General features: G+C 41.3%; 1 protein-coding gene across 3 annotated transcripts in view; it reads left to right on the top strand.

Annotated features, from left to right (window-relative positions):
• Positions 1-26,595, top strand: part of KCNH1 (potassium voltage-gated channel subfamily H member 1) — a 194,557-nt gene that overhangs the window by 67,892 nt on the left and 100,070 nt on the right. For all 3 annotated transcript variants that reach the window (XM_072856861.1, XM_072856860.1, XM_072856862.1), the window contains exon 8: positions 22,896-23,095. In XM_072856861.1, the coding sequence (XP_072712962.1) occupies positions 22,896-23,095 (200 nt within the window). The remainder of the gene's footprint in view (positions 1-22,895; positions 23,096-26,595) is intronic.

Here is a 26,595-nt window from a genome sequence, read left to right as displayed (position 1 = left end):
AGTTGAAATTAAGGTTTCTTCTTTTTCCTTTTCAAACTCTTAAACTTATTTTTTGACTGCTTCCCAAAACCCAGAATCTTACATGGTGCATGTTTAACATGGTTGTTTCCTCATACTAGGTACAGACCTGTGGTGCAATAGATGAACAATATTTCTGTTCTTTGGTCCTTGCGGCTGAAAGAGCAGGATTTGAACAATGATGCTTTGAAGCAGACAAAGACTTGGAATTTGAGATACTTATTTATGTGAGGAAGAGTGTATGCTGGGGCAGGAGATAAGTATGGCCAGTTGACTGTACTGATTTTATCAGGTTTGATTATTGTACTGTACAAAGTGTATGAGATTCTGATCATGATTATGCCCATATAAAAGATATCCCCTTTCATGAGGGATGTAGTTCAGATCCAGGATGGAGTTCTCTTTTATTCATACACAGACTTCAATAATACAGAAGACTGGAGGGAAGACTAGTGTTTTATGGGACCATTGTGTTGTATCATTGGGCAGCCAGACATGAAGAAAATGTTCTCAGCCCTGACCAGTTTGGGTTAAAATGGAAAATATGATGCAGCAGGCAACTATAGCAGAAAGGTATGAATGGTTCAGTACATGGAGTACTGGTACGACTGCAAGGGTCCACAGCACAGTGAAATGCATGGTTCAGTAGTTCAGTGGCCAGTGAAATACTGGGGTGAATAAGACATTCAGAAAAGCAGGGAAGATAAGGGAGCCTGAGTGCAGCCACACTTCTCAAGCTGTTTGCCTTCAGTTGGGAAGGACAGCAGTCTGCTGTGAAGCTTGTCCTCTCCTGATGCATTGGGGAAGTATCTGTGGTAGATCTGGTCAGGAACAGAAGTAACTTTCTAGCCTTGCACAGTCTGCACAAACGTGTAAATCACTGTTGATGACATAAATACTGTTCTTGTAGTAGTTATGTGTTTTCCTTCCTACAGCTGTTCTGTAAGGCACATCATGGCTGTCATCTCTCTTCAGCAGAGATTTAATATGAGATAGTGTCAAAAGTGGAGACCAGTGGGGAAGGAATCTGGGAAAGCATTTGGCAGCTGCACATGAATAAGAAATGCTGTTTCCTGTAAGCTTTTGATGTTGGGTATTGCCAGATATCCCATACAGTATGCAGATGTAGTGTGCTGACTGGGTAGGGCTTGGGAGGGGTCGGGGCAGGGGTTTGTGGGCCCAGGCTTTAAGGTAATACTGCAGATAGCTGAAGAGTTCGATTAATCTTGGGTAAATGGACAGTGAAAGAAGCTGCTTCCCAGAAGAAGGCAGTATGGGTGGAGAAAAAGAAAGAACTTAAATCTGAGACTGCTATGTTTGTGCCTGTATGTGTGCTGCTAGCATTGCTTTCCTCCTGTAATTGTTGTCTCTAACCTTATCCTGCCAGTGTGTACTGCTTTATACTTTTAAGAGGAAAGTATCTGGTTTTGTACCATTTCCTATGCAGTGATGCACAAAATGATTGATACACAGTAATGTTTGCATGAGGCTGCACAGACAAATCCCCCACTGCTTGCTAACAGGAAAGTTTTGGCCTTCAATAGCTACACAGGAGTACTTCTGTTTTAACAGCTTTGGAGGAGCTTGCCGTCAGTTGGCGTTTGCCTGGTGGAGCAATTGCATTCCTGTAAAGCAGGGCTACTTTCCCAAATGACCTGCTGTTTGAAATGCCCATTAATTGCAGGTCATTTTAAATCATAGAATCATAGAAAGGTTTGGGTTGGAAGGGACTTTAAAGATCATCTAGTTCCATCCCCCTGCCACAGGCAGGGACATCTTCCACTAGGATCAGGTTGCTGAAAGCCCCATCCAACCTGGCCTTGAACACTTCCAGAGATGGGGCATCCACAGCTTCTCTGGGCAACCTGTTCCAGTGCCTCACCACCCTCATAGTGAAGAATTTCTTCCTTATATCTAACCTAAATCTACCTTCTTTCAGTTTAAAGCCATTACCCCTTGTCCTATCACTACATGCCCTTGTACAAAGTCCCTCTCCAGCTTTCTTGTAGGCCCCCTTCAGGTACTGGAAGGCTGCTATAAGGTCTCCCCGCAGCCTTCTCTTCTCCAGGCTGAACAACCCCAACTCTCTCAGCCTGTCTTCATAGGAGAGGTGCTCCAGCCCTCGGATCATCTTTGTGGACCTCCTCTGGACTCACTCCAACAGGTCCGTGCCCTTCTTACGTTGAGGGCCCCAGAGCTGGATGCAGTATTCCAGGTGGGGTCTCATGAGAGCGGAGTAGAGGGGGAGAATCACCTCCCTCGACCTGCTGGCCACGCTTCCTTTGATGCAGCCCAGGGTACAGCGCTTCTTTTGATGCAGCCCAGGCTTTCTGGGCTGCAAGCACACATTGCTGGGTCATGCTGAGCTTCTTATCAACCAACACCCCCAAGTCTTTCTCCTCAGGGCTGCTCTCAATCCATTCTCTGCCCAGCCTGTATTTGTACTTGGGATTGCCCTGACCCATGTGTAGGGTCACTACAGGATTGCTTGCTTCTCACAGTTTGACGGGCTGTAGATTCATCTAAAGTGAAAAAAGAGCACTTGCTGTAATTATAGCTGAAAAACAGCAAGTTTCCTCCAGAGTCTCTGCTGAGCTGCATCTAGGGTGGGTAGGGAAAGCAAGCTGCTCTTCTGTGCCCCAGTTCTCAGTGATCAGGTCCTCTAGGAGAGAGAGGGCAGCATATAAATGTGCCAACTGAAGGAAATAATCAACACACAATCCACAAAACCTGTTTACCCTAAGGATCAGATTTTACTTTTGCACAGATTTCTCCTCCGCTGACTCCAGCGGTGCTGTTCCTCAAGTGTTCTGGGAGGAGTTTCAAAGGCTCTGGCCCCGCAGGAGCTGCCAGTGTTTCGAGAGCTTTTGCAGTAAAGGAAGGCAAAACATCTTTCATCGAAGGGTTGGATTTCTTCTGAGGCTGACTCAGAATCTCTGCTTGTAAATGCACTTGCTCTTCCTCATATAACGTTACTGGGGCAGATTTTCAGATCATGTCAATTTTGAATGTTCAAACAAAAATTTTCCTGTTGACAGAACTGGAGACTATTTCATGTGCTGTCACAGCATTTTTCTGTTAACCCTTGGCAAATTATTTTGACCAATATTTTCATGGGTGCTTGATAATCTGTGTGTTAACTTCTGATTTTCCCCACTTGGTACATGGCAAACCTGACTTTATGTTGCTAAGCCCCTGACACAAAATACAGCTATGAGTACTTAGCACCTATAAAAAACCAATAAACCTGGTCTTAAGAATTATAAGTATCTATTACTGGTGACACACCAGAAAACCCTGACCTTGGAAGACAGGGAAAGTGTGTGTAAGAGTATATGATTTTTCAGGTTAATGAGGTACATACCTAGATGTCAATGGCACCTAAGCAGGTTATTTAATAGAGAAAATCTGGATGGGATTGTAAAGTTAAAATGTGGATGAAAAACTTTAACGGAGAAGCCTGGTAGCATAGGCTAATTCTGCCAGCTTAAACCCCCTAGTTATTTGTGGAAACAACTGCACTTTCAATGCTGGTATTAATTTTTCTGGTCCTGTCAGGAAGGAGCTGCAACTTGCAGATATGCGGTCTCTCTAGTGAGAGAGATGACTGCGCCTTCCCAGTATCAGCCGATAAGCTTAGCGCCGATATCTGTGCAACAACAAAACCATAGTGTGCTTCTGTATTCTTTGCGTGATCTCTATGCTGTTTCTGTGTTTTATCATTGTGTAGTGAATACACTGGGTATGCTGTAATTCAGACTGTGGACTTTAAAAATTACAATCAGACAAGTAAACAGAGCATAACAACTATGATCATCAATTCAAAACAGCTTGATTGGACCAGTGTCTTCCCATTAGAAAGGGAAAAAAACTCAACTCCAAAACAAAGAGCTTTTTTACTGACGGCTTTGTGCCTTCCACAGTCTGATGACGTGTTTTATGTTATTGCTTGTGTTCTGAGTCCTTCCTACCATTTCTGATTTTACTGCTATTATCTGTCTGCTGCCATCATGATAGTATTAGAAACAAAATGTAGCAACATCTATAATTAGGGTTGTCTACACATTTTTTTCTTTCTATTTTCCATTTGACTAATGTTCCTAACTTTCTAAATCTTTCAATTTCCAAGTTGAGATAATAAAGGTTAGCCATTTCTGGGAGCAAGGGTGTTGTGTGTCCATTTAACAAAGCAAGATTTTGATCTTCAGAGCAGATATATAAGAACAGCAGGGCTGGAAACTAAAGTTTGGCAGCATGAGAATACTGATAGAAGAGAATTCTTAGGAAAAAACCCAAGCCTTCTTTCAAGAAAGATACCAGCAATGTAAGGACCTTTAATAGTGACCCATTGGAAAACGCTGACCTTGAAAGATACACAAGATTATGCAATTACCGAGCTAGCCATATACATAGTTTAATGTCAGTGGAAGTGCTGAATAGACATAAAAATTACATGCCTTGCCTTCTCTGGATGAATCACAAGAGAATGAATCATGGAAGCGACAGGGAGAACCTGACTTTAGTGTGACTCAGGGAAAGATGGGCATGTTTAGCTCCTGAAAGCCACTGCCCTGAGGACAAGCTAAGACATATAGGCACCCTTTAGCTGCCAGTGCCTGCAGCCCAGCCTGGCAGGCTGACCACATCCACATGCTACAGGGAAGCACCCACTGGGAGAAGCAGCATGGGCTGGCAACCCAGCTGCGGCAGCAGTAGCATCTGGTGGAGAAGTGGTGCTGCCAGAGCCCAGGGCATGTGTGAAACTTGGGAGCACCTGGGGAAAGGTGGTAGGTGAGGGACAGAGTGAACTTTTAAATACTGGACAATATGTACCTACTGGGTTAGCTAAGCTGATCTTTGGTACCTGTCTCTTTGTAAGCTTGCCTCAAAGAGCACAGGCATGGTTTTCTGCACAGTCAGTTCTCTGTGTCTGTGCTAGACCTCACCCAAGCTGTGTTCTTATGCACAAGTGTTTGTTAGCATGTCTGTTTGTCAATGAAGTGTAACTTGTTGGTGTGTTTTGTATTTTCTAAAGTTGGAGCTCTTTGCGCTATTTTTTTTGCCGAGATGCTTAAAAGCATCCTCCTTTGCATCTTCTTTTGGGGAGTGAATTCCCTTCTGCTGTGCTCCTCTCTAGCCAACTGTGATACCAGAGTGCTGTGTGTGCTTCATTTCAGGCACTGATTTTTAGATATATGGGACTGGCAATTTGTGAGTTAATTGGTGATGTCTGCATGCTGCAATTAACCTAATTATGGGTTTGATTACATTAATTAAATTCTTGTCCCGGACAGCAGCTGTTTAATCATTGCCTTCAGGCTCCCCCTCAGTTGGGGTCATTCTGAAACCTGCTGTTTTGGGTTGGCAGAGTGGAGTGGTGAGTTCGTGCTACTGTCACCAAAAGTACGCTGCTTTTTTCCCCTTTAATCTTAAGCTTTCTCTTTTAAAAACCGTATTGTCAAACTTTAAATGCCATCGATCAACTTCTGTACTGTTGTTCTTTGGAAGCTCTTGAAGGTATGACTCTTCTCTAGGGTGGTGGGAGAGAGCCTTTTTGTACTCGTTTACACCAGTTTGCCTTTTGGTGCCTATGTGCACTTTGTGTTATACTTACGGATGCTGTGCTGGATGCACAGACCCTGAGAGAAAAACTAAGTCTTGCTTTGCTGCTGTAGCATTTTTTTTTCCCAGTACAATTAGTTGGTTTGCATCGCAGCCTGTTTTGGAGAGCTGTTGACTTGTAAAGGGGCAGGATTTGGGAGCTGAGCCATAATGAGCTCCATAGTCAGCTTTGGCAGAACCAGCAGTAGCATAGCATGATAGGAAAGTGAAGGTGCTGGTTTTGGGCTTTATGAGATATTCCCATCTTTGGTAGCCATATTGAAATGAGCAGTGAATTTTGCTGTTTCTGCTGTTTAGAAAGTCTGCAGAGGTTTGGTGCAAATCAGTAAGGATGTGGATTTTCAGTGGAAAGCACTTTTAAAATTTATTTCAAGGTAGAAAAGAAATGTAGCATCTTTGACTTCTTGGAAGCAGATAATGGCAGAGACTCACTGATTAAATCTTGTACTGTTCAGTTCTGGTTGCTTCTCCTTTATCTTCTGCACGGAGATATTGCAGTGGCTGTTAATTCTCATTGCCAAAGAGTCAAGGTAGTAGTTCAGTGTTTGTCAGCCGAAGGGTGCCTGGCTGATGCTCTTCTTGGAGTACCTATGAGGAAGAGAAGGACTTGGTCAGTGAAGAAACTCCTTTCCTTCCCCACTCATCGTGTTGTCTAGTTGTTTGTCTGTGTGAAAGCTCCAGCCTTTGGACTGACTTTTTAGACCTGATAACAGCAGTTCAAGCACGGTGCAAATGTTTGGCTGTTGAATGGGAGCCTGGTGATAGACCGTATCGCTTAATGACATGGTGGTTTGTATTAGTTCTTGAACTGAGTAGCCTTCCTCAGGGGTACTTTGGCAGTACCTTAAAGGGATAAGGAGGTGTGGACACGGGGAGATGGTACTAGTTTTAGAAATGAGATGTATTGGACATAAAGCTAATACTGAAGGTTTGTGCTTAGAAGCTGAACATCAGAGATGGTAGCTAGGTTCAGCTTCTGTAATCCAACGACACTTGTGTCCCCGCACAGCAATTCCTTGAACATACAGCTGGGAAGGCTGGGCCAGATTGTGGCTTTCCTGAAAGCAAGGAGAAATGTGGGTCTTCTGTATGGACTGTTAGCTGACAGAAAGCAATGAAGAAATGGTTACTTCAGCAAGAAAAGACTGTAACTCTGGTGGAGTGAGTCCTGTGGCAACATTGATGCTGCTACACCTTTTTCAGAATACCTCAGATCTTTTAAATTTGAGTACTTAAGCACATGCCTAGGACTGGTTTGTCCACAGCCTTGTAGCAATTGTAATAATTTATATGCCTATAAAAATTTCTGTGCTGATTTTGTAGCATGTTTTCATCCAGTCCGTGCAGAACAGTGTAAGTGACTGTAAATGAAGTGAAAAAGGAAAGTGGGCAGTTCCATGCAAATGTGTATTATATGGAAATGTAGGCTTCCCTGATGCTGCATCGCTAGCTTAGCTTTTAATGCTCAGGGGATGAGCAGAAAGAACTAATGCAGGAACTATGTTGTCTTAATGGTGGATTATTGGAATTGGTGACACAAAAAAGGAGGAATTTAGCTTGTGTGTGTGTAAAACAAATATTTCTACTTGCTGATCGCTTCATTTTGCCCCCATTTTGGGGTTCTGGTCTTTTGGGGCACTCAGAAGCCCCACGTCATTTGGCTTGTTTCAGCTGAGGGTGCTCTGCAGCTTGAAGTATCAAGCCTCAGGTTAGAAAGATTGCTTTTCAGAACTGAGAAGCATTTTAAATTGATGGCACTTTTACAGCGAATACCTTTCCAGAAGACTGAACAGCAGCAAGCCTACAGAAGCCAATTCCTTTATACATTGCCTTATCCCTTGTGATTGCTGTGACGATTAAATACCTTCAGAGTAGAAAAAGTTTGAATGGCATTTGCCTTGAACATTCTTATGCAGTGCTTTTTTAATGAGCTCCCACACTTCCAGCTTGCAACTTCTAGTATTTAAAGCTTTCTCTGTGCTTCCACTCTTACTTTAATGTTGATGAAGTGTGTTTCTTTCTTTTTTTAAATACTTTTATTAGCTGTTGTCCTTTTTGTGTGGAGTATGAAACCATGAATTAAGGCAAGTAAAGGTTTTATATTCATTGCAACTTAATTCTGTTCTAACTTTAGTCTAGCTGGAAGTATGAATCTATCAGACAGTACAAGGGTAGTGTAATACAGGAAGGAAAAAAACCCTGATAATGAACACTCAAACATTCCAAAGTGTTTTTTCAAACACTTCACAAAATGTTTATAAATGTTCATGAAACTGCTGTGACAACACATTCCCACTATCATACTGCTGTTGGAAACACTAAAGGACATTGCTCCTCTTCTAAGGCTGAGGAAGAGGAGACTGTATGCAAGTACCGGCAGAGGGAGTCAGGACTGGTCATTAACTGCTGGAGATTTTCAGATTGCAGTGCTCATCATCTGGAAGGGGAAACATATTCTTGATGTGTGGGGTGAAGTGTAAAAAGACTTCCTTTAAGAATCTTCTGCCTTCTGTGTGATACACATACGTGTTCTCTCCCTCCTGCACGTGGATTAGGAACTTGAAAACACATTCCAGTCAAAAATGGTTTACTGAGCAAGTTCCCTCTTTCCTATGCCCTTCATAGACCACACTAATATGAAGCATGGAATGCAGTAGTGTTTAGAACTGTTGGGGATTTCACATTCTGCCTTGTCAGTGGTAGAAAAATAATGTCAAATGGGAAAGGCTCCTAGCAAGATAGATCCACGCAGCTGGGGAGGAAGAAAGGTTCAAGATATTGGCAGCATGCTCAGAAGTACCAGTATCTCTTCTCCTTCCAACTGTGGAGCAGTGATCTCTAGATGGATGGATGCTGTCCCTGATGGCACAGTGATGAGGTGAACTTGGGCAAGTGAAAATGCTCTTAAGAGACTTATAGCTGTGCAGAAGCTCTTGAAGTTCTTTTCTGCCAGTCTGCAGAGTAGCACAAAGGACTTTATCCCTTCCTTTCACACCCTGCTTGTGACAACCTTGTGAAGGATACTGTTAGGACCCAACATTTTTGTTCTTTTTAGTGCCCTCTGTAATAATCTCTCTGGATTTGTTGTCTAGTCCCCTTGGCTTGTTCTAAAGTGTTTATTCTTTCATCTTTCTGACTTACTGCCTAAGGTTTCAGTATTGAAAAAAATTGAGAAAAATAAATAAAAATTTAAGTATTTGCTTTAAGATACAAAAAAATTGAGCAGTTTATTTTCATTAGCTTCTAGCAAAGACGACATTCTCACTGTACTCTTTGTTATTACAGGCACAGTGTTTCTCTGGCCTGACTTGCACAGTCTAAAGTGTCTTGCATTGCAGTCACAGTGCTGACACACTCTTCAAACAAAGCTTTTAGGGATGCTTGTTAGCCACAGCTCAGCATACTACTGCTGCATTTCACTGATTGATATTAGTGAACGTTGTCCTAACTCAAACAGTTTCTTCATTAAGCAGGCTTTTGGTAAGATTTCTTTTTCCTGGAGAAATGGAGATTCACCCAGAGACAGTGTTCCTCTTTTCTCCTGGGAGCTGGTTATCAAATGTTCAGAGAGAATTGGTGCTTGTTAGCCTCTAGAAGCTGCAGAAGGTTCTGGATATAGAAAAAGGGTGTTAGGGCCTGCAAAGAAAATGAGCTGATAAGCAAAGGGCAAAGCAAAAGGTGAAAAAGAACCCCTGCTCCTTATCTCATCAGTGCTGAAAAATACCGCAAATACAGTGCGGGAGCCAGTGCATAGCGGAGAGGACCTGAGTTGGCAGGTTTGGGCTGAGTTCCCAGCTCTGTCACACACCCTCCCGTGTGACCTTTTGCAAACTGCTCTGTGCGTCTGCTTTGCCTGCCTTGCCTCGCTAACTCTTCACATCTTGCTAGTACAGAATGTCTTTCACTGTGCTCTGTACATACCATACCATTGTGTAGCTATTCCCTCCCTCTGCAGGGCTACTGAAGTGTGTCTTTTCGACTTCAAGGATATTGGTGTCAGTAAAGGCAAGCCTGTCCAGAAAACTGGACGTTTAAACTCTCTCTGTATTTTTCACCAGTTCAGCTATGGTCTGGTGCTTTGTGTTCCACGTTCCTAACCTCACCTATGTTCCTTTTCTGCTCCTCCATCCCCCTCTTACGTATTTAGGCTTGCATCCCTGTCCCTCCCCTTCCTCCCCTCCTCCAACCTGTGAAGGCTCCCTGTTCTCTTGACCATCTAATTTAACTTGATTCCCTCCTAGTCATTAGGCTTCTCTATTGAGGCCAAGAAGGTCTGGCAACCTCTTTGATGGGTCTGCTAAGCTGTTGATTTAAATTTTGCAGGCTCTGTGATTCAGAGAGACTGCTAAATCACTGCTCCCATGACAGGTTTCTGAAAGGCTGGAGGAAGACAGAGTACTGAATAGAAAATTGGAAGAGGTGAGAGAAAACAGGAGGGCAGAACTTCTGGAAGGAAGCATGAAGAGTAATTTTGGGCCAGGTAGATGACAAGAATTTGACAGGGGGAAACGGTTTAAAGAAGAGTATGTGTGTACGTGTGGGGTAGATGGAGAAAGGCAGGATAGATGGTTATCCATCAGAGGGACATTTGTCAGAGGGAGCTGAAATCATGGTGACCGGATCCTGAATGCTCAACATCAGGAGTGATATTTAGGGACAGCTTCAAGAGATGCTTATCCAGAAAATCTACCTGTGTGGTTTGCAGGTAGACTCTCTTATTTTTTTAAAAAAACCAACAAAACAACAAACCAAAAACCTAAAAAAACCAAAACAAACCAAAACCAACACTGAGGCTGTGTACCATTCAAAGCATGTCAAGTGAGCTTGACAGAAAAATATTTTAATAGCCTGGTGCTCATGTGCTGATTGATTACAGCAACAGATCAAAGATAAGTACTCTGTCAAGAATCATTAATATCTGTCAGCCAGCAGTAGCTATATAATATCAAAAATTCGAGCTGTTGAAAAGCATTCTACCCTTGCCTTGTTCCTAAGACCAGTAAATGAATATTCATGGTAGCACACACAGCTTACAAACGGTTCTTCACTTCACATAGCTTTTAGAAGATGAGCATGCAGGTTATTACCACAATTTGTTAAGTGCTAAAATGAGTTCCTGCATTTTTACTTCTTTGTAATTTGATAACTTCAATGCCTGTAAATGACATGGAATATATTTACCACAATTGTTTGCCCAACTCCTACTGTAAGTCTCCAATTCCTGTATGAGCTGTAAGATCATCTTGTTGCCTCCATCAGTGGGAAGGAAGAACTTAAGATCTGGTAGATGCTACTTAGGTGATACTGCATGTGGCAGAGAATTACAGAAGGCAAGTTCTTCAGGGCTTAAACAAGGGAAAGACTTGTGATAACTGCAAAAACTCCTCTTCTGGAAGTTCTCTGATGTTCTGAAAGTTATTCCTGATCTGCAAGAAGTATCAGGGAATGCTTCCTTGATGACTGCCCTGGGACTGCTGCAGGATTAGGCTAGATCCAGTGTTGTGTCAGCAGAGAGTAGGGATCTGAACTGTCAGGACTTTTTGTTCTGGCATCCAAAGATCAGGATTTCAGTTCAGGAGGAGCCATTGTTCTCATATTATGTGTCCTGTGTCACAGTGATGAACAGTTTACTCTGAGGTTTGACTCCTGATGATGTGCTAGGGCTAACTTAAACTGAGATTCTGGCTACTTTTGCCGATTGCTACAGCCACCTTATATCCCTGTGGTTCCTAAAACTTTGTTGATGCACACATGTGAAATCACTTAAACCAATCTTAGAAATCACCTTTTTCCTAGGATCTTTTGGGAATGCTAGGATAGTAGGTGTTCTCCACCTGCTGGGGCTGGCCAAGTAAAGCTTCCCAGAGCATGCCTGCCAGAAAATGCATTATTCTGTGGAGAGGTGAGAGTAGAGAGGTCTGTGTTGATGGCCAGAGATATCTGCCTCTCCCATTCTAATCAATTGCTTCATGGCTAAAAGGCTCCAAGGATATGGAAATGTTTGGTTCACATCCCTGCTGTATTTACAGAGACTGGAACAGGTCTAACAGTAAAAACTCTTTTCTTCTCCTTTCTCTTTCTCTCAAAATACCCAGTCACCTAAAGGTGAAGGAACTCTACAGGAAAATGGGAGACCTGAGTTCAGGTCTGAACTCCTGCACTGAGATTTGAAACACAGGCCCGTTGTATCCCAGATGTACATTGGTTGCAGGGGAGTATAGTTGCAGTCTTCCCTAAATGATTCTTCCCTAAGCAAGGAAAAGCTTTGTGTGCCTAACTACTGGATGAGGCTTGTAGCTGCAAGTTATTGACAGAGGTATTTCATTACCTTTGAGAGTCCTCTGTACTTTCTGTTGGCCAGCTTCAGCTTATTAGCATCTGCAAATGCCATTCTTGTGTGCCTCTCTGGTGCAGGCACTGCACAAGCAGTATAGTTGTCTAAAAAGGTCCCAATGGGATATTACTACATCATTACTTCTGACTGTATAAGTTTGTATATGTGCAAATATATTTGCATTTTGTGCTGGCTTGCTGACAAACTCACCAAAGCACAAAACAGAGCCACCTGACATTTTTTAGATGTCAGATGATCTCTATGTAATGTTTACTTTAAAAAGAAATTAGGCGGTATCTCTTATGCAATGACATCTACCTCCGAATATAATGATGTATCTTTTTTAGAAGTTAGGTGTGGAACTCCCAGATGTATGCATGCTTACTTTTACTGCTGCTTTTAGTCCTGCTGAGTTCTAATAAAACAGCAGAGTCAGCCTGGAAGACAAGCATCTTCAAGGTTGGAGCCGTAGCAACAGTAATGATTACCCATTTCTAAAAGTTAGGCTATAACCCTCTTCACCACTCCAGAGAAAAGTATTCTTCTCACATGCAGTCATCCATGGTTTCTCATTAAAAACCCAAACAGTTGCTTCAGTTATTTTTTGATAAGCCATACGTGTCTTGGCTAACCTGTCATTTCACTCGTCAGTAAAGCAGGCCCCCTAGGAAGCAACTGTCTATGAGCTTTTCCCATTTCCCATTCCTGTACATACTGTATGTACCTATTGATTTTGGTCTGCAAGCACATTTGTGATTAGTGTGTGGGAGGAGCATGACTCAGACCCAGTCGTTCCAGTGACAATTACTCTTTAACCACCTCAAATTAGTCTTCATCTGTGAATGTCGTCTTTATCTCAGACCTCATTGGCTTACTCAACATAATTAAAAACTTCAGTATTCTTACTTGTGTTATAAACACCATTAAATATTTGTAACTATTTAGTGACACCAGAAGAGGGAAGCTTTTGGACCAGTTTGTCTTTAGGTTTGCTTGGGAAGTGTTTGAAAACCCTGTATGGAATACAGTCACATAACTTCTTTGTACTTGTTGCACCCAGAAGTAAAAGATGTGCACGTGCAAGATGGGATTGGCAGGTGACTCGGTGTCGGCTGAGGAGCATCTTGCAGACTTTCTGTGGTTATTGAAGTAACACCACTCCGGGAGCCTGGCTTACCAAGATTATTGCATCAGAAGCTTCAGAGCCTGAGCTGCAGGGAAGCAAAGCCGTCAGGTACAGCACAGTCCAGTTAAGTGCAATAGCTTCAGGGGCTTCATTTCACAGCAAAGTTGATCTGAACTGAGTTGAATTGTTGTCCTTAACTCGGGTATCCCTTCATCCTGTTGGGTACAGATGTGCTCTTAACTCTAGCTGGCTGGCCCGTCAACTGAACAGGCTTGACAGCTCCTCAGTGATTAACACGACCTCTCTGTGCAGCCAATGTATAGATCACCGGTTTTGCACTGTGACCGCTTGGAGCAAAGTCAGCTTGAAGGGTGCTAGTGAGTGTAAGCCAGGTAAGCTACGGAAGACCCAGGCTTCATCTCAATTCTGTTGTTCTGAGGGTTTTGTTTAACTAGTTTTTGGTTTGGGGACAATGCAGCTAATCCAGAGAAATTACTTCTCTCTGGAATCTGTGGGACAAGGGATGTGCAATTTTTACATCAGCTGGCTGGGTGAGGCCAGCATTCTACCACCCACCTCTGGTTCACTCACAATGAAACCATAGTACCTTAATCCCACTCTGCTTTTATATTGGGATAATTTATAGGCATTAAAATTTTACCTTTTCTCAGAGAAGACAAAGCCTAAAAAAAGACTGTGATGTACTTGCTGCATAGACAGCAAAAGCTTTTGTAAGTCAGTGGATGAAAGTTAGTGGTCAAAGAGAGCTGCTTTGTCTCAGTATTTCTCCTAACTGTGTCCTTAACTTTAATCACAGGCATAAATGCTCACACCTGTGGAGTAGTGTTTAAAGCCTATGTTAAATGCATAGCTGAGGCGAGGTTTTAAACCTAATGAGAAGTGAGATCACTGCAGCCTCAGGGGAGACCTTGGGTCCTTCCTCCTCGTAGTCTTACTGGTGGATTTAGATCTGAACGTACTCGTCAAGAAATGCAGCCAGCTACCAACTTCTCCCATAGGTGCTCTGGTGGGAGTAGAGGGAATCTACCTGAATCCATTTATCATTGGGAACAAAGGAGTACTCTAAATATCTCACTTGAATGTAAGATACCTTAATTAAATGAGGTCTGGAGCAATGACCAAAAGGAATCATATTGGAGAATGCTGCTTGGGCAGCTGTCAGCAAGTGACTTTAGCCATCAAACTCTTGTGTTGCATCAATGATGGGGGGAAGTGCAGTCCAGAATTCAGTATGCATAAGTGGTAGATTATGGCTTTGGTGTGCAAAATTCAGACCCAGTTCTGAACTCTCAAAGGCCACAGGCAGGTTATTGCAAAGTCAGGCTCAGGAATTGCCAACAGGAATGGGCCTGAGCCAGCAGTACAAAGCCCAACAGAACATGCAGCAGCATTGTAGAGAAAGGGCCAGAAAGTTTGGATAAAAGACAATCTCCTTGAGCCTCTCTAGATTTCCCTCCTGCAAGGCTTTGTGGAAAACATCATACAAATCATAGCAGAAATAGGGTAAACAGAGGAACCATAAAAACTACGCATGTAAGCAGTTTCACATGAAAAGAGAACAACTTTTCCTTTTTATTCACCCCTTTCCTTAATCTTTTCCTAACTCTTTTTTTTTATGTGTAGCTCTATTTCAGTAATAGATTTTTAAAAAATGAGAGTTTGCTTCTAATTGGGGATAACCATTTCAGATGAGTTGAGGCTAGGTAAAAAACAGCTTTCAAAGCAGAAGCCTTCATATTGGTGCAAGTCAGTAAAAACCTAGAAGCAGTATCTGGAGATTTAATTTTAACCAAGTAATTGAAAATGGCCATGCATTACCCTGTATAAATTGTAGAAGAAAAATGATGCCCTTAAATGGCTCAGTCATCATTTAAATGGTGATCTGTTCATTAGTGCTGCGAAATGAAATGGAATCCATTTCAATTTTCTAGACAATTTAAATTTTATTGTCCATAAAATTCTACAAAACAGTAAAATAGTGTCCTTTCTTGCAAATTGCAGGGGATTTAATCAGATGTTGCCGTTTTAATAATTCTTGTCATGGTAAAACCTGCTAGTGAATACATTGAGTTGAAGTCATCCCTTGTTGATAAAAGTGTCCCACTGGTGAGTCTGGTCTCATATGTTTGGAATACAGATGGTTTTTGCAGCTGTAATCTGTTTGTACAGTTAGTTTCCTCTTGATAATCAAATTGGCTTAGTCTAGAGCAAGGCTTAGCATTCACTGAAGTACACATGCTTAAAACATAGAGCATCATCAAGATCCTGCTCCACATTTAAAACCCTTTATGACCCTCCTGAAGATGTTCTGATAAATATATTGTTCTTTACAGGAATTGTAGTTGTTTTAACTAGTTGTGAAAATCAGTATATTTCCTGGCCATTCTGTCTGACCTTATCAGAGATGAGCCTATCTTGTGGGGGATAAAACATGGAGACGTAACTGGAAAGTGCCATTTCTGTGGAATTATCTTCCTTTTTCTCTGATCTTACCTTTGAGTAATCATGCTGACATTTCCCCTTGCAAATCTTCTTGCCTCTTGCTCTTACTACCCATATTGTACGTACATATTGTTGTATTTTGACAGAAATAAAATTTGATTCTGCAAGGAGCTTTCTGTGGACTCATTGATTAAACTGTAATGGTTCTTTGAAGGTCTTTTTGGTATCAAGGGCTAAGGCCCTAATTTTAATTAATTACTAGGCATTACTGTGTTTGCAGTTAGTCATGGCTATCTGGCAGGTTTAAGAATTTACCTGTAAGTTAACGCAGAACATATATCTTCATATCTGGTTTATGATGCACCTTGGGATGTAAAATGATGTTACCCCATTGGGACTAACCAGTCACTGGAAGTACAGGGCCTTGCAGAAATATTGATGCCTTCAGGTAATTTAAATGAGAAGAGTCAGGTGAACTCGTGGGTCTGCAAGTGCTGTTTCTTTATAGAATAAGAACATGCAGCCCTGTTTTCCTGAAGGTGAGAGAAACTCGTGGTTAGGGATTTCAAAGCCTACCAGCTTGAAGTCTCCCTGTATCCAGGATGCTCCTCTCTTGAATTCCTTCCAGTGTCATGCTTGCGTTGTCTTCTCTTTACAGCACAAATGCAATGTACAACCAGACTCTTATTCCTTAATTTTGCAACCAAGAACACATCCAAGTCCTCACAGGCTAGTTCTGACTTGTTTTGCATCTGATTACTTTAGTAATCTGCTTTTCTGCAAGCATATTTGCTGCAATGGAGTCTGTGGCTGTCATTAAATCCCCCTCTGGACGACTGTTAGTGCCTTTCAGTGTAAATGTAAGACTAAACTGTAGCTGTCGAAACAAATGAATGATGAGTTTTGTGAATCGGGATTCTTGCCATTTTATTTGTTTGGACACTTCTTAATTTGCCAAAATCCAGACTTTGCACTGTTAATTAGTGAGATTGTGTTAATTTAGTCAGGTGCTGCTGTACAGAGGCAGGAGCCTTGGCCCTGGGGGTAATAGCCACCCTTCCTTTGTACGGATTGCCAGGGGGCCCTTCATCCTCTCCTCATAAGCAGGCTCTTGGATCCAAGATGCAGCCTTTCATAGAGTGCAAACTGGTGTTGGACCTTCACTGGGAGTTTAGAGAGCTGTTTGTGTTGGAGAGCTTTCTTGCAGGGCTGATGCTGAAGTTTGTTTTATTGGCTTTTATTCACTTTGGCTCTGATCGCTCCTCTGATCAGTTTTGGTCTGTGTGTTTTCCCATGCTGTTTATCTCAGCCCAAACATGCTGAAGGCAAAAGCAAAACCTGTTAGAGATTTGTGCTGCCCACGATGCCCAGGCTTGTGAAATTCTTGTGAGCCAAAACACCTGTGATTGCTGCTACCAGCTGTGTGGGTGCTACCAGATCAAATAAAAATAAAAAACCTTCAGTTTTGAAGCGTCCTTAGGGATGCGGGAGTTCAGCATCTTTGGAAGGTTTGGTGTTTTACCAACACTTACGTCTCTTCTTCCATATTAGGCCTTAAACTGGCAAAATGTGAGTGGTTTCAAGTCCCTGAGATAACAGGAGGTTATTTGCCTGTGGGTCTGTGCTGCTGTAGTAGCAGTCTGCTTTTATTTTGTAGAGTTAGGAAAGGGTGTGAGGAGAGAAGCAGTGGGAGCTGTTTGTGGTGTTTGTTCCATAGCTGCTGTTAACTCTTCCCTTGCTGCCCTTACACACTGCAGACAGCCTATTTTAAGGTGCACAGATGTTTCTACTACTCCAGTCCTTGGTAGTTGCTTAAGTGGCTTCTTAGAGCAGCTGTTCCCTTGTTTATGTCTCCGACTTTCATTTCATTGCAGTTCTTGGTTTTTTGGTGATGGGAAGAGGAAAAAAAAATCATGTCTCTGATGCTCTGTTGTTTAGCCCTTATCAACTGTGTCCTCACTGGTGGCCTGTCCTTCTGCAGGGGAGACACTTCCATTGTAGCTGGAGCCCAGTGTGGTCCTCCTATGTCCCATCTGTCATCAGCAGGGTGATTTCAGCAAATGCGATGATGAGTTAGAGAAGATTTGCAGTAGGATTTGACTAAGAGTTTAATAGAATTTGCCTGTGGTCTCTCATCTTTCATCCTAGAAGTCAAGTGGTTCTGCCACATAGCTTGATGCTCATGTCCCTCACGGCCTATTCAGGCTTTCTGCTTTGCTCTTTGCCATTGAATTGATTTTCAGACTTGCACATTTGACAGTAGCGTGCCTGTTCCTTGATCTTTGCCATGGCTACTGCCTTGCTCTTGCTTGTGGGGTACCTAAGCTGAGGTGCAAATTACAAGCTGGTGGAGTGAAAGAGGAGGGAGGTGGAACAGTGTATCAGTTCAGCCCGGGAGAATAGAGAGCCGTGGGAAGAGCAGGATCTAACAGTCACTGAAACAGCAGGGGGGAGAGCTCCTCTGGGAATTTACTTTCACTTCAAAAAAATGTCTTTTTGCCCAAGTTGTGAAATTCAGGAATTGATGTACGTGCTAAGAAGATAGTAGCAATTGTAATTTGTTTTATACCATGTGAAAATATTTTGTAAATATCTTGTGAAAATTTATAAAATGCATAATATTAATTGACCTATTAGATTATGGCTAAGTTGTTGACATTTATTCTTTACTAGCTAAATGAAATGATCTCTCTATATATTGTAATAATAAAAAATAAAAGGTAGATAAAAGATTACAAATAGGAAACTTTATAATACACAAAGCTTCCTAAGAAGCAGCAAATTAAGCAGCTCTGCATCTGTCTTGATAGAAAATGGGGCAACCTATTTAAATTCTGTACTATTCTAGAAGGTTTTATAGATACTCGATAGGTAAATCTTACTTTAGATGCTTTGGTTTCAAGTTGCAAGACTACAAATAACAATTCTATCAGAACTAGTGCTGTAAACCATTCGCTGATAGATACCTGTTCAGTTTGGTATTTGCTTGCAGACTGTAATTAACAGTTCAGCGTTTTTCTTTTAAATGCATGCTCTCTACCCGTAAGTAGGCATAATTACCACTAATCAAGACCCCTAATCTCAAGCAATTATGAGCTTTTGCATTGTTCTAATTGCACATTTAAAAGCAATGTGTTTTTTCTCATATAATTGTTATAATCCACACAGTTATTAATTTCTGCTTTTCTTTTTATCTGATCAATGTTAATTTTGTGTGACCTCACAATGTGTTATCTGAAAAATGCCTTTGAGGCATGCAATTTTTGTGGTTAATTTATGGTTATGTTTCATCTTCAGTGAAAAGTGATATAGTGCAACAGGTTTTCAAGGCTGTGATTTCTCTCAGCCATCTATGAACTCAATAATTTGTTGTAAACTAGGAACTTTAGTGCCACAAAAGTGCAATTATACATTTAAATCATCTACTGTTTGTAAATCCAGGTGCTTGCTCTCTGGATAGTATTTAGGTTAGCACAGGCTACTCCTTAAGTATGTAAAAGGAGTTTGTTTTCGTTTTTTAATTGTTAAGTGGAATTTACATGCAGACAGACAGACTTTCTGGATCAGCTTTCCCGAAAGTGAAAATGAAGGCAGTTCAGTTTTAGAAAGCACTGCAAGTCTTGGGGGCAAGATGTAAGAGGTTGTTCACTAGTTGATGTTGGTCTCACTTGTTGCTGTGTAGTTCTTATGCACACATTTTGTATGCAAGGGCTTTGGATGAGTGCATTTTGAACAAATCATCATCAATCTGATGATTCATCTCAGGAACCGCATGCAGCACTTACATCTGTAATTGGGGTAATTGCAAACCTCTCATTCTTACAGATAGAAATTCTTCCTCTTATAATTCTAAAATCAGATCCCAGATCTTTTACTGTGGTAGCTGAGACCTACACTGACTTGTATTTATTTCTCTATTCTTACTTGTTACATCATTAAAAGTAGCAGATGATTTGGTGACCTTTCCAACCTGTGTCTGACCTTCATGATTCACTTGTGCGGGTAATTGGCTATTGAAATTACTATGCTTTTATCTTTGACGTTATTTAAACACTGGTTTAAATGGGGTGACACAGACTGCATTGTAAATGGGTAGCCACATTGTTGGGGACAATGTGTTTTTCTTTATCTGTTGTCAGAAAAGAATATTAATGTTGGGGGGGGGGGCTCTATCTTTTCTGAGGGATCTTGACATTCATGGAGAGGAGGTGTTTGCTGTCTGCTTGACGTGCTGCAGCTTTGTATGCAGTGTTAGAACAGGCTATTGCTTGTTCTGCCGAAGAAATTTTTTTTTCTTGGTTGATGTGTAGGCATGGTTGCTACAGGCTTATTCCTGGACATAGTTCCTCAAAAACTACCGCACAGCCTCCATCCAGCTGATGCATTCAAGGAAGCTGTTGGGGCAGATTAATTTGTGACCTTTCTGCAGGGTGCGCTTGTAGCCTTGCTTGAGTCGAATCCATCCCACACAAGGACATTTCCCCTCCTACACCCCTTAAAATACTTCTCCTTAATTTCTGTGATCCCCTGCACATCGTACTGCTAAGGAGTTGATAGATTCTATAGAGTCTGTAAGGCAACACTACCAACTCTGGCCAAGGGCTCCAGGGACCTTCGGATGCTGGCATATGACCTGCGCTGTTGGTGTTACAAGGCAGTGGTCTAATGTCAGTGTTCAGTCAGTCTTGAGACAAGGATTTGGACATTTTGCTCTGTCATAAATTGCCTAACTTTCTTCCTGTAGTACAGTGTGTGTTTCTGAAATCTTTCTGGGGTTGCAGTGTACTGCAGTAGGTTCATTTCATTATTCCTTTGAAAAGAGGAAAAGCATTACAGCTAGCTATTTCTATGCAGAAGAGGTCAATGTTTAATATGCTAATGTATCTACCCAATATTAGGCTGCAGAAATCCTTGGCTTTAATGTGTCTTTAATAGTAATAAAGTGGTTAGCTAATGATAAATTAAGGATCGTAAGTTTGGGGATTTTTTTTAAAAATAAAAAATTAATGTAGGCAGGAATAATTTTTCTTGCCAAGATAATTGTCATACTGGAGCATAGTAGCTGCAGTTTGCAGTGGAAATTGCTCTAGGACTGCTCACCCCATAATAATCAAAATGAAGAGCTAAATTTCTGATTTTTCTTTAGGCTTCGTGTAGCTGGACAGTAATGGGACAGAGTGGGGATGCTGTGTTACCTTTGCTGGCATAGAGCTATACGTCCCAAGATACGGAACCAGCAGGTCTTGCTGTTGGCCAGACAGCAAGAGATAGTTGTATGCGCACAAGTATGGTTGCCCAGAAATCTACAGATAAGAATTTGCTTGTGACCCTCTTCCTAATCTGTCACCTATTTTCAGCGTTATACTGGCTGGCAAAATAGTAGTGTTTGTGGATGCTTTGCACTGCTGCAGTGTCCTGCCAGTGGGACTTCGCAGTTTTGGAGGCCCTGGGTTCGGTTTCTTGTAGGGAACCTGGGAAAAGTCCGCCTAAGTAGGGCCTAAGGTAGCAATATTGTAGGATTGTGTTTGCATCTGTGTAACAGAGAGCAAAACAGGATGTAGTTAGGAAAAGGCAATGCTGTTCAAATACAAAATACTCAAGGATTAAGGAATATTTATAGTAAATCTGTTTTTTAAAGCATTTCTTCATTCTTCAATACTCATTGCATCAGACTTCCTGGTATGGTTTAGCTCAGGCACAAGTTAAGGTTAAACAGAGAAATAATCTATACATTTCTGGTCGCCGTATCCCTATGCATACTCTCCACTTCTTTTTAAACTGAGTTTGCACATTTTAATATATATTTTTTTACCCCTCTATACAGAGGGGTAGTTGGAAAAGGGGAGAGCTGGTCTCTACAGGAACTCATAAAAAGAAAAGAAGTCATACAGCATCAAGAAGGAATTATGTAGAGAATCAGCAGTGTAAAGGCCTTGAGCAAGTCTAAATTTAAATCGCATCTCTTGATGATCAGGGAAAAGACAGTCCTGTAAGTTTCTCTTGCACATTGTCAAAGATTTTTGTGGTCATAAAACCCTAAAGCATCTTAATTGGCTTCAGGATATCTGCCTATAACACTGACCTGAAAAAATAGCCGCATTCTCAAAGGAATGAATGGGATGAGGAAATTTTTGTTTTTTAAAAGAGGGTGGGAGGGAGGAAATAAACAGCAAAAAGGAGTATTTAGATAAGGCAAAATGTTATCTTCTTTTTTATAAATATGACTTCTCAGTTATTTATTTTTATCTCGAGTGGAAGAGATACTGACAATTTGGTGCCTGTTTTGGGGGACAGGAAATGATACAGAGGAAGAACTTCTGCAGCAAGCCAGAGCACTTACTGGTGGTTATCGGCTCATCTGCCATCTGACTGTTCCTCTCCCTCTACAGCCAGCCTCTCACTTGTCACTGACCTGATTCACAGCATAGGAAAGCTCCCCTTGAGGCTTCCTGTCCTTCCCTTTCATTCAGGGCTGGATTGGCTGGAAGAGCCTCAGCAAGCCATCAAAACATGACTATTGAGACTTCCACCAGCCTGCTGTTCTGTCTTGGGCTTCGGCAGGAGGATCTTCTCAAGTCCTGTGTGTTTTCATCTGCTTCTCTCCACACCTGGAAATACTGCCTTTTTTTCTTTCTCATGTTTATTCTTAAACCCATCTTGATGAACCAGCTGGCTTCATAACTATGCTGAATGAAGTCAGAAGGGCTGTGCAGCATTTGGTCTGTGTTTGAGGGCTCTAGTTCTTGCCTCAGGCCTTGCTGCTGTTCTGCCTGAAGAATATAAAACATAATGTGAGTTTTTATGTATTATTAAACTTACATCTATAAATCACTGACCCATGGTAGCTGTTTATTACATATTCCATCTTCTGCTTTGATGCATTGTTGTTGTCGCACTGAGGTGGGTAATGATGACTCGGCTTACTACTGTGGTAATGCACTTAAAGCTTGGAAATCTGTCACTGATGGCATTTCAACACAGGCGCTATAAACCAGAGACGAAATTTTAAAGTATTTGCTGTCAAGCTATTTGTCTTAAAATTCTTGTGTCTTCTCTTGTGGTTTCGTAAGGGTTTGGATACTACTGAATTGTTTGATGGACAAATAGTTGGGTCACAGGACTCACCAGCACAAAAGTAGGTGATGATCCTCAATTTGTAGTGCTGAAGATGACCTATAAAACGCTTGTGTTCATCAGGCCTTCCTAACAAAGCATGGATATTGCATGTACTTCTGTGGGCCTGGCATTTCCAGTCTTAAAGCACAGTGGAACACGGACTGATCATCACAACTTATTATGCATTATATCTATTGTTTTTCTTCTTTTTTACAGCCCTTCTGTATGCAACCATTTTTGGTAATGTGACAACCATATTTCAGCAAATGTATGCTAATACAAACAGATATCATGAAATGCTGAACAGTGTCCGGGACTTCCTAAAGCTCTACCAGGTCCCTAAAGGACTGAGTGAACGTGTGATGGATTACATCGTTTCCACCTGGTCAATGTCCAGAGGAATAGATACTGAAAAGGTAAGTAAATTAAACTGCAAGGAAACAAGTCACATCCTGAAAGTATTTCATTAAAATAAACAGGAGGTACTTTCTTAGTAAAGACGACAAATAGTCTTTAAATAGTTTCAAGTAGTAGCTTCCCTTAATTTTAAACTTTCAAATACAGTATTTCACCTATTCTGTCATACTGACATATGTTAGTGGTAAAAATATGTATGTGTTGCTGGTGATATGTCATGAAATAGTATAAAAATGAAAGAAAGAGCTTGCTTTTCAGTAAACAAAGAAAATAACTAAATAAAAAGTTCCAAGTTCTAACACAACCTCAGAATTTCTTCAAATGAGATTTTTTGGCAATATTTCTGTTGTGTGAGGTTGTTTGCAGCTCTGTGGGCCTGAATACAAAGTAAAATTTGTTTTGTCTTGGTAGAATTTGAATGTAATATTCTGTGTGCAGGTTAAAGATATTAATGAAAGCTGGAAGTCCGTTACTGTAATAATAATGTATTGTTTGAAATCTGCCTTATGTGAGGCAAATGTTATCATCCTAATTCATTGAATTTACACGTAAATTCCCATTGTGTCTTTTAAAATAATAAATGGCCCTTCACCAGAACAAATGTACAAAAGCAACTACTTGCTGCTTTCATATTAGTTGCCAGCTTTTATGGAGATAGATACTTGTTTTTCTTCTGCTTGTAAGGAGATGTGATTTGTGGGGTGGTTCATTCAGGAAATCATACCAATGCTCCGGTCACCAGCCTTCTGGTTGGTGGCTTAATTTAGTATTCTAAACTGTAGATGATGCAGTTAAAGAGCAAACAATCTCATTTCTGTCTGGCTGTTAAAGCATCGTTATGAAAGAGTAGAACAGATGTGGTCTTGCACTGGGCTGTCTGGAGACCAATGGGTACACAGGGTACTGTTTGCTTTCCTAAATGGTCTTCAGCATATCTGCCATTCTGATCCCAGACCATGACTCTGGTAAGCACTGTCCATCATACTAGCTTTCAGAAAGAAATTGTATTTTAGTACTGGATAGTGCTGATTAGAAGTTGCTCTGCCTGGTTTCTCACAAAATATCTTTGTGCAGGATTATGGGTTTGAGGTAGGTGCATTTGAGGAAGGTGGAGAGACCACATCTGAGGATACATAGTGTAATGCATTCTGGTGCTTTCATTCACCCCCCAGTACAAGCTCCCCTCATCATTTTAACAAAGCAACAGGGAAAAAATTGCTATGTAAAACATGTTTGTTTTAGCTTATCTTCAAAGTTCATTCTTGGCTTCCTCTGATAAGGAGAGAAAGGCTTTAAGAATGCCTTTGGAGACAGCAGGATAACCAAACCAAGCACAACTCACTGTAGCCTTTGAGAATTATCTTAATAAACAGGAAAAAAAGTCTCCAGTTATCAGGACATCAAAGAGCATAATACGGTGTTGATTTCAGTAACTGGTGTGTTCAAGGCTGAACTGCCAGTAGTGATGACTGTAAAACCAAGAAATCAACTTTCATCTGCATAGCAAAAGCTAGCAGATAAAAGACCAACTAATGGCTGTGCCAATCCATGAATTCTTAGGTCTGAGCTCCGTTGGTTTGATGCCTGTGTATAACTGCTAGGATGTCATGCAGTGAATAAAACGTGTTGCTCCTGTGACAGAACAGTGGTAGTTGTGCTGCTGTGTGATGCAGTGCAGCTTTATACAGATGAAGCAGATGTTTAAAGGTGAACTTAGCACAGAATCAATCTTCTCAGTATTTTGTAGGCCACAAATTTGTCAGTTCAGTGTTAACTGCAGGCATGCCAAGGAGTGAATAATCAGCTAAAAGCAAAGTCTGTAAGTCTAGAAAATGCCAGTATAACAAAATTTAACCAAGAGCTGCTGAAAGATTCTAAAATTAATCCATGAAGATATGTTCTTACCTCCCATAGAAATGAAAGTCTTCTGCTGTTTGCAACTCTCAAATGTCTTTAATCCCTCTTTATTTTTGTGAAATCTGGAGACAACTTCTCTAAATGGATAATAGAAAAAGAGTTAACTTCCTCTTAGACTGGAAACTAAGGAGTTTTTGGATAAGAGCCTCATTTTAAATGTTCTCTTGTATATTCAGGTTTTCTTACTCTTATTTCTATTAAAACAACCCTTTTTGTGCGTGATATTTGAGTAACCATGACATGTATGTGTGTGTAATTCCAGTGCCAAACTTTGGCAAGCATCTGCAGATACAGAATGGTTTTGTTGCCAGAGTAAATGAGATAATTGCAATGACGGCTATGGCTGCTGCCTGTGGTCCACGTTAAATGCTGGTCTTGCTGCCCCAACCCGTTCTTGTGAGCCTGGAAAACTGAGAACTGGCAGGTTCGGCTGCTGCTGGCTGTGGGGCAGAGAGAGATCATCCATGAGTGCCCTACACTTAAGCACTATAGAAATATATCTCTTTCAGAAGTAATATCCATAATAGCACGTTTGCTTGGAGGTGGACCAAAGATTATGATGTTGGTGGTAGAGTCATTTGCCTTTGGAGTAGCAAGTGCAATATCTGGAACCAGTGCCATGCACAGAGTTATGAGCTTCGTTCTCTGCTCAGATCTTGCACAGAGCCCCATTGTGAGGTGTAGGCATAGCCATAGTGCTTCCTGTGCTACCTTTATGTTTGCCAGGAGTGTTTGCATTGAAGCAGCCATCTCTTTCCATCCACGAAAATGTGTGGGAGTGACTCTGAAGCTCACCCAGAGTGCTGCTTAATTGCATGGAATAGTTATTACTGAGAAAAAAAAGAGGCAGACTTATACTACTCAGTGTTTTTCTCAAATAGTATGTCCTGAGATGTGCTTCATCACAGACATCCTCCAAGGATTTTGTCATCCCAAAACCCTGTTCATGCTATGTATTTCCAGTGTTTTTGCCAGGAACTTTTAATCTGTACACGCAGTAGTAATTCTGTATTCTTTCCACTCGGCTGGCTGTATTATATTAAAAACCTTCAGAAATGGCCCTGACTGATATCCGCTGTGCTAAGCGTCAGTTTGTGTACCCTTAGGAGCACACATCATGAATTGCCGTGAGGAACATTGCATTTGGAAGATCAAAAGTTGCCCAACACAGTGTCATACCTTAAAGTTCCTTCTTGTGTGAAGAAAAAACTGTTACTGCCACTGAGGGGTGAATTTGAATACCTGCAAATCTCAATATTATAAGTTAATGAAACTTTTAATAAATTTTTATTTTTTTTTGCTAAAGGGATATGAGGTTACAATTCCCCTCTATACAATATTTCTCTCACTTGGAACATATAACTTGTGCAGGCTTTTCATGGAATCTGCCTATGAAAAAAGTGACCTATCCGCTAGAAAAAATCCTTCAGGAAGCTTTTCTCCACCACTGTCTGTACTGCTGCGCTCTTAATTTTGTTGTCTTAAAAACCTGAGGCCGTCTCCTGGTAATTCAATATCCAGCAGAGCATGTTGCTGAGCTGAAAACATTATTTTCTTTCAGGTATTGTGGCTCATGTGTATA

This window comes from Ciconia boyciana, chromosome 3, assembly GCF_034638445.1.
Source record: "Ciconia boyciana chromosome 3, ASM3463844v1, whole genome shotgun sequence".
Classification (NCBI taxonomy): domain Eukaryota; kingdom Metazoa; phylum Chordata; class Aves; order Ciconiiformes; family Ciconiidae; genus Ciconia; species Ciconia boyciana.
This window is presented reverse-complemented; position numbering and strand designations above follow the sequence as displayed.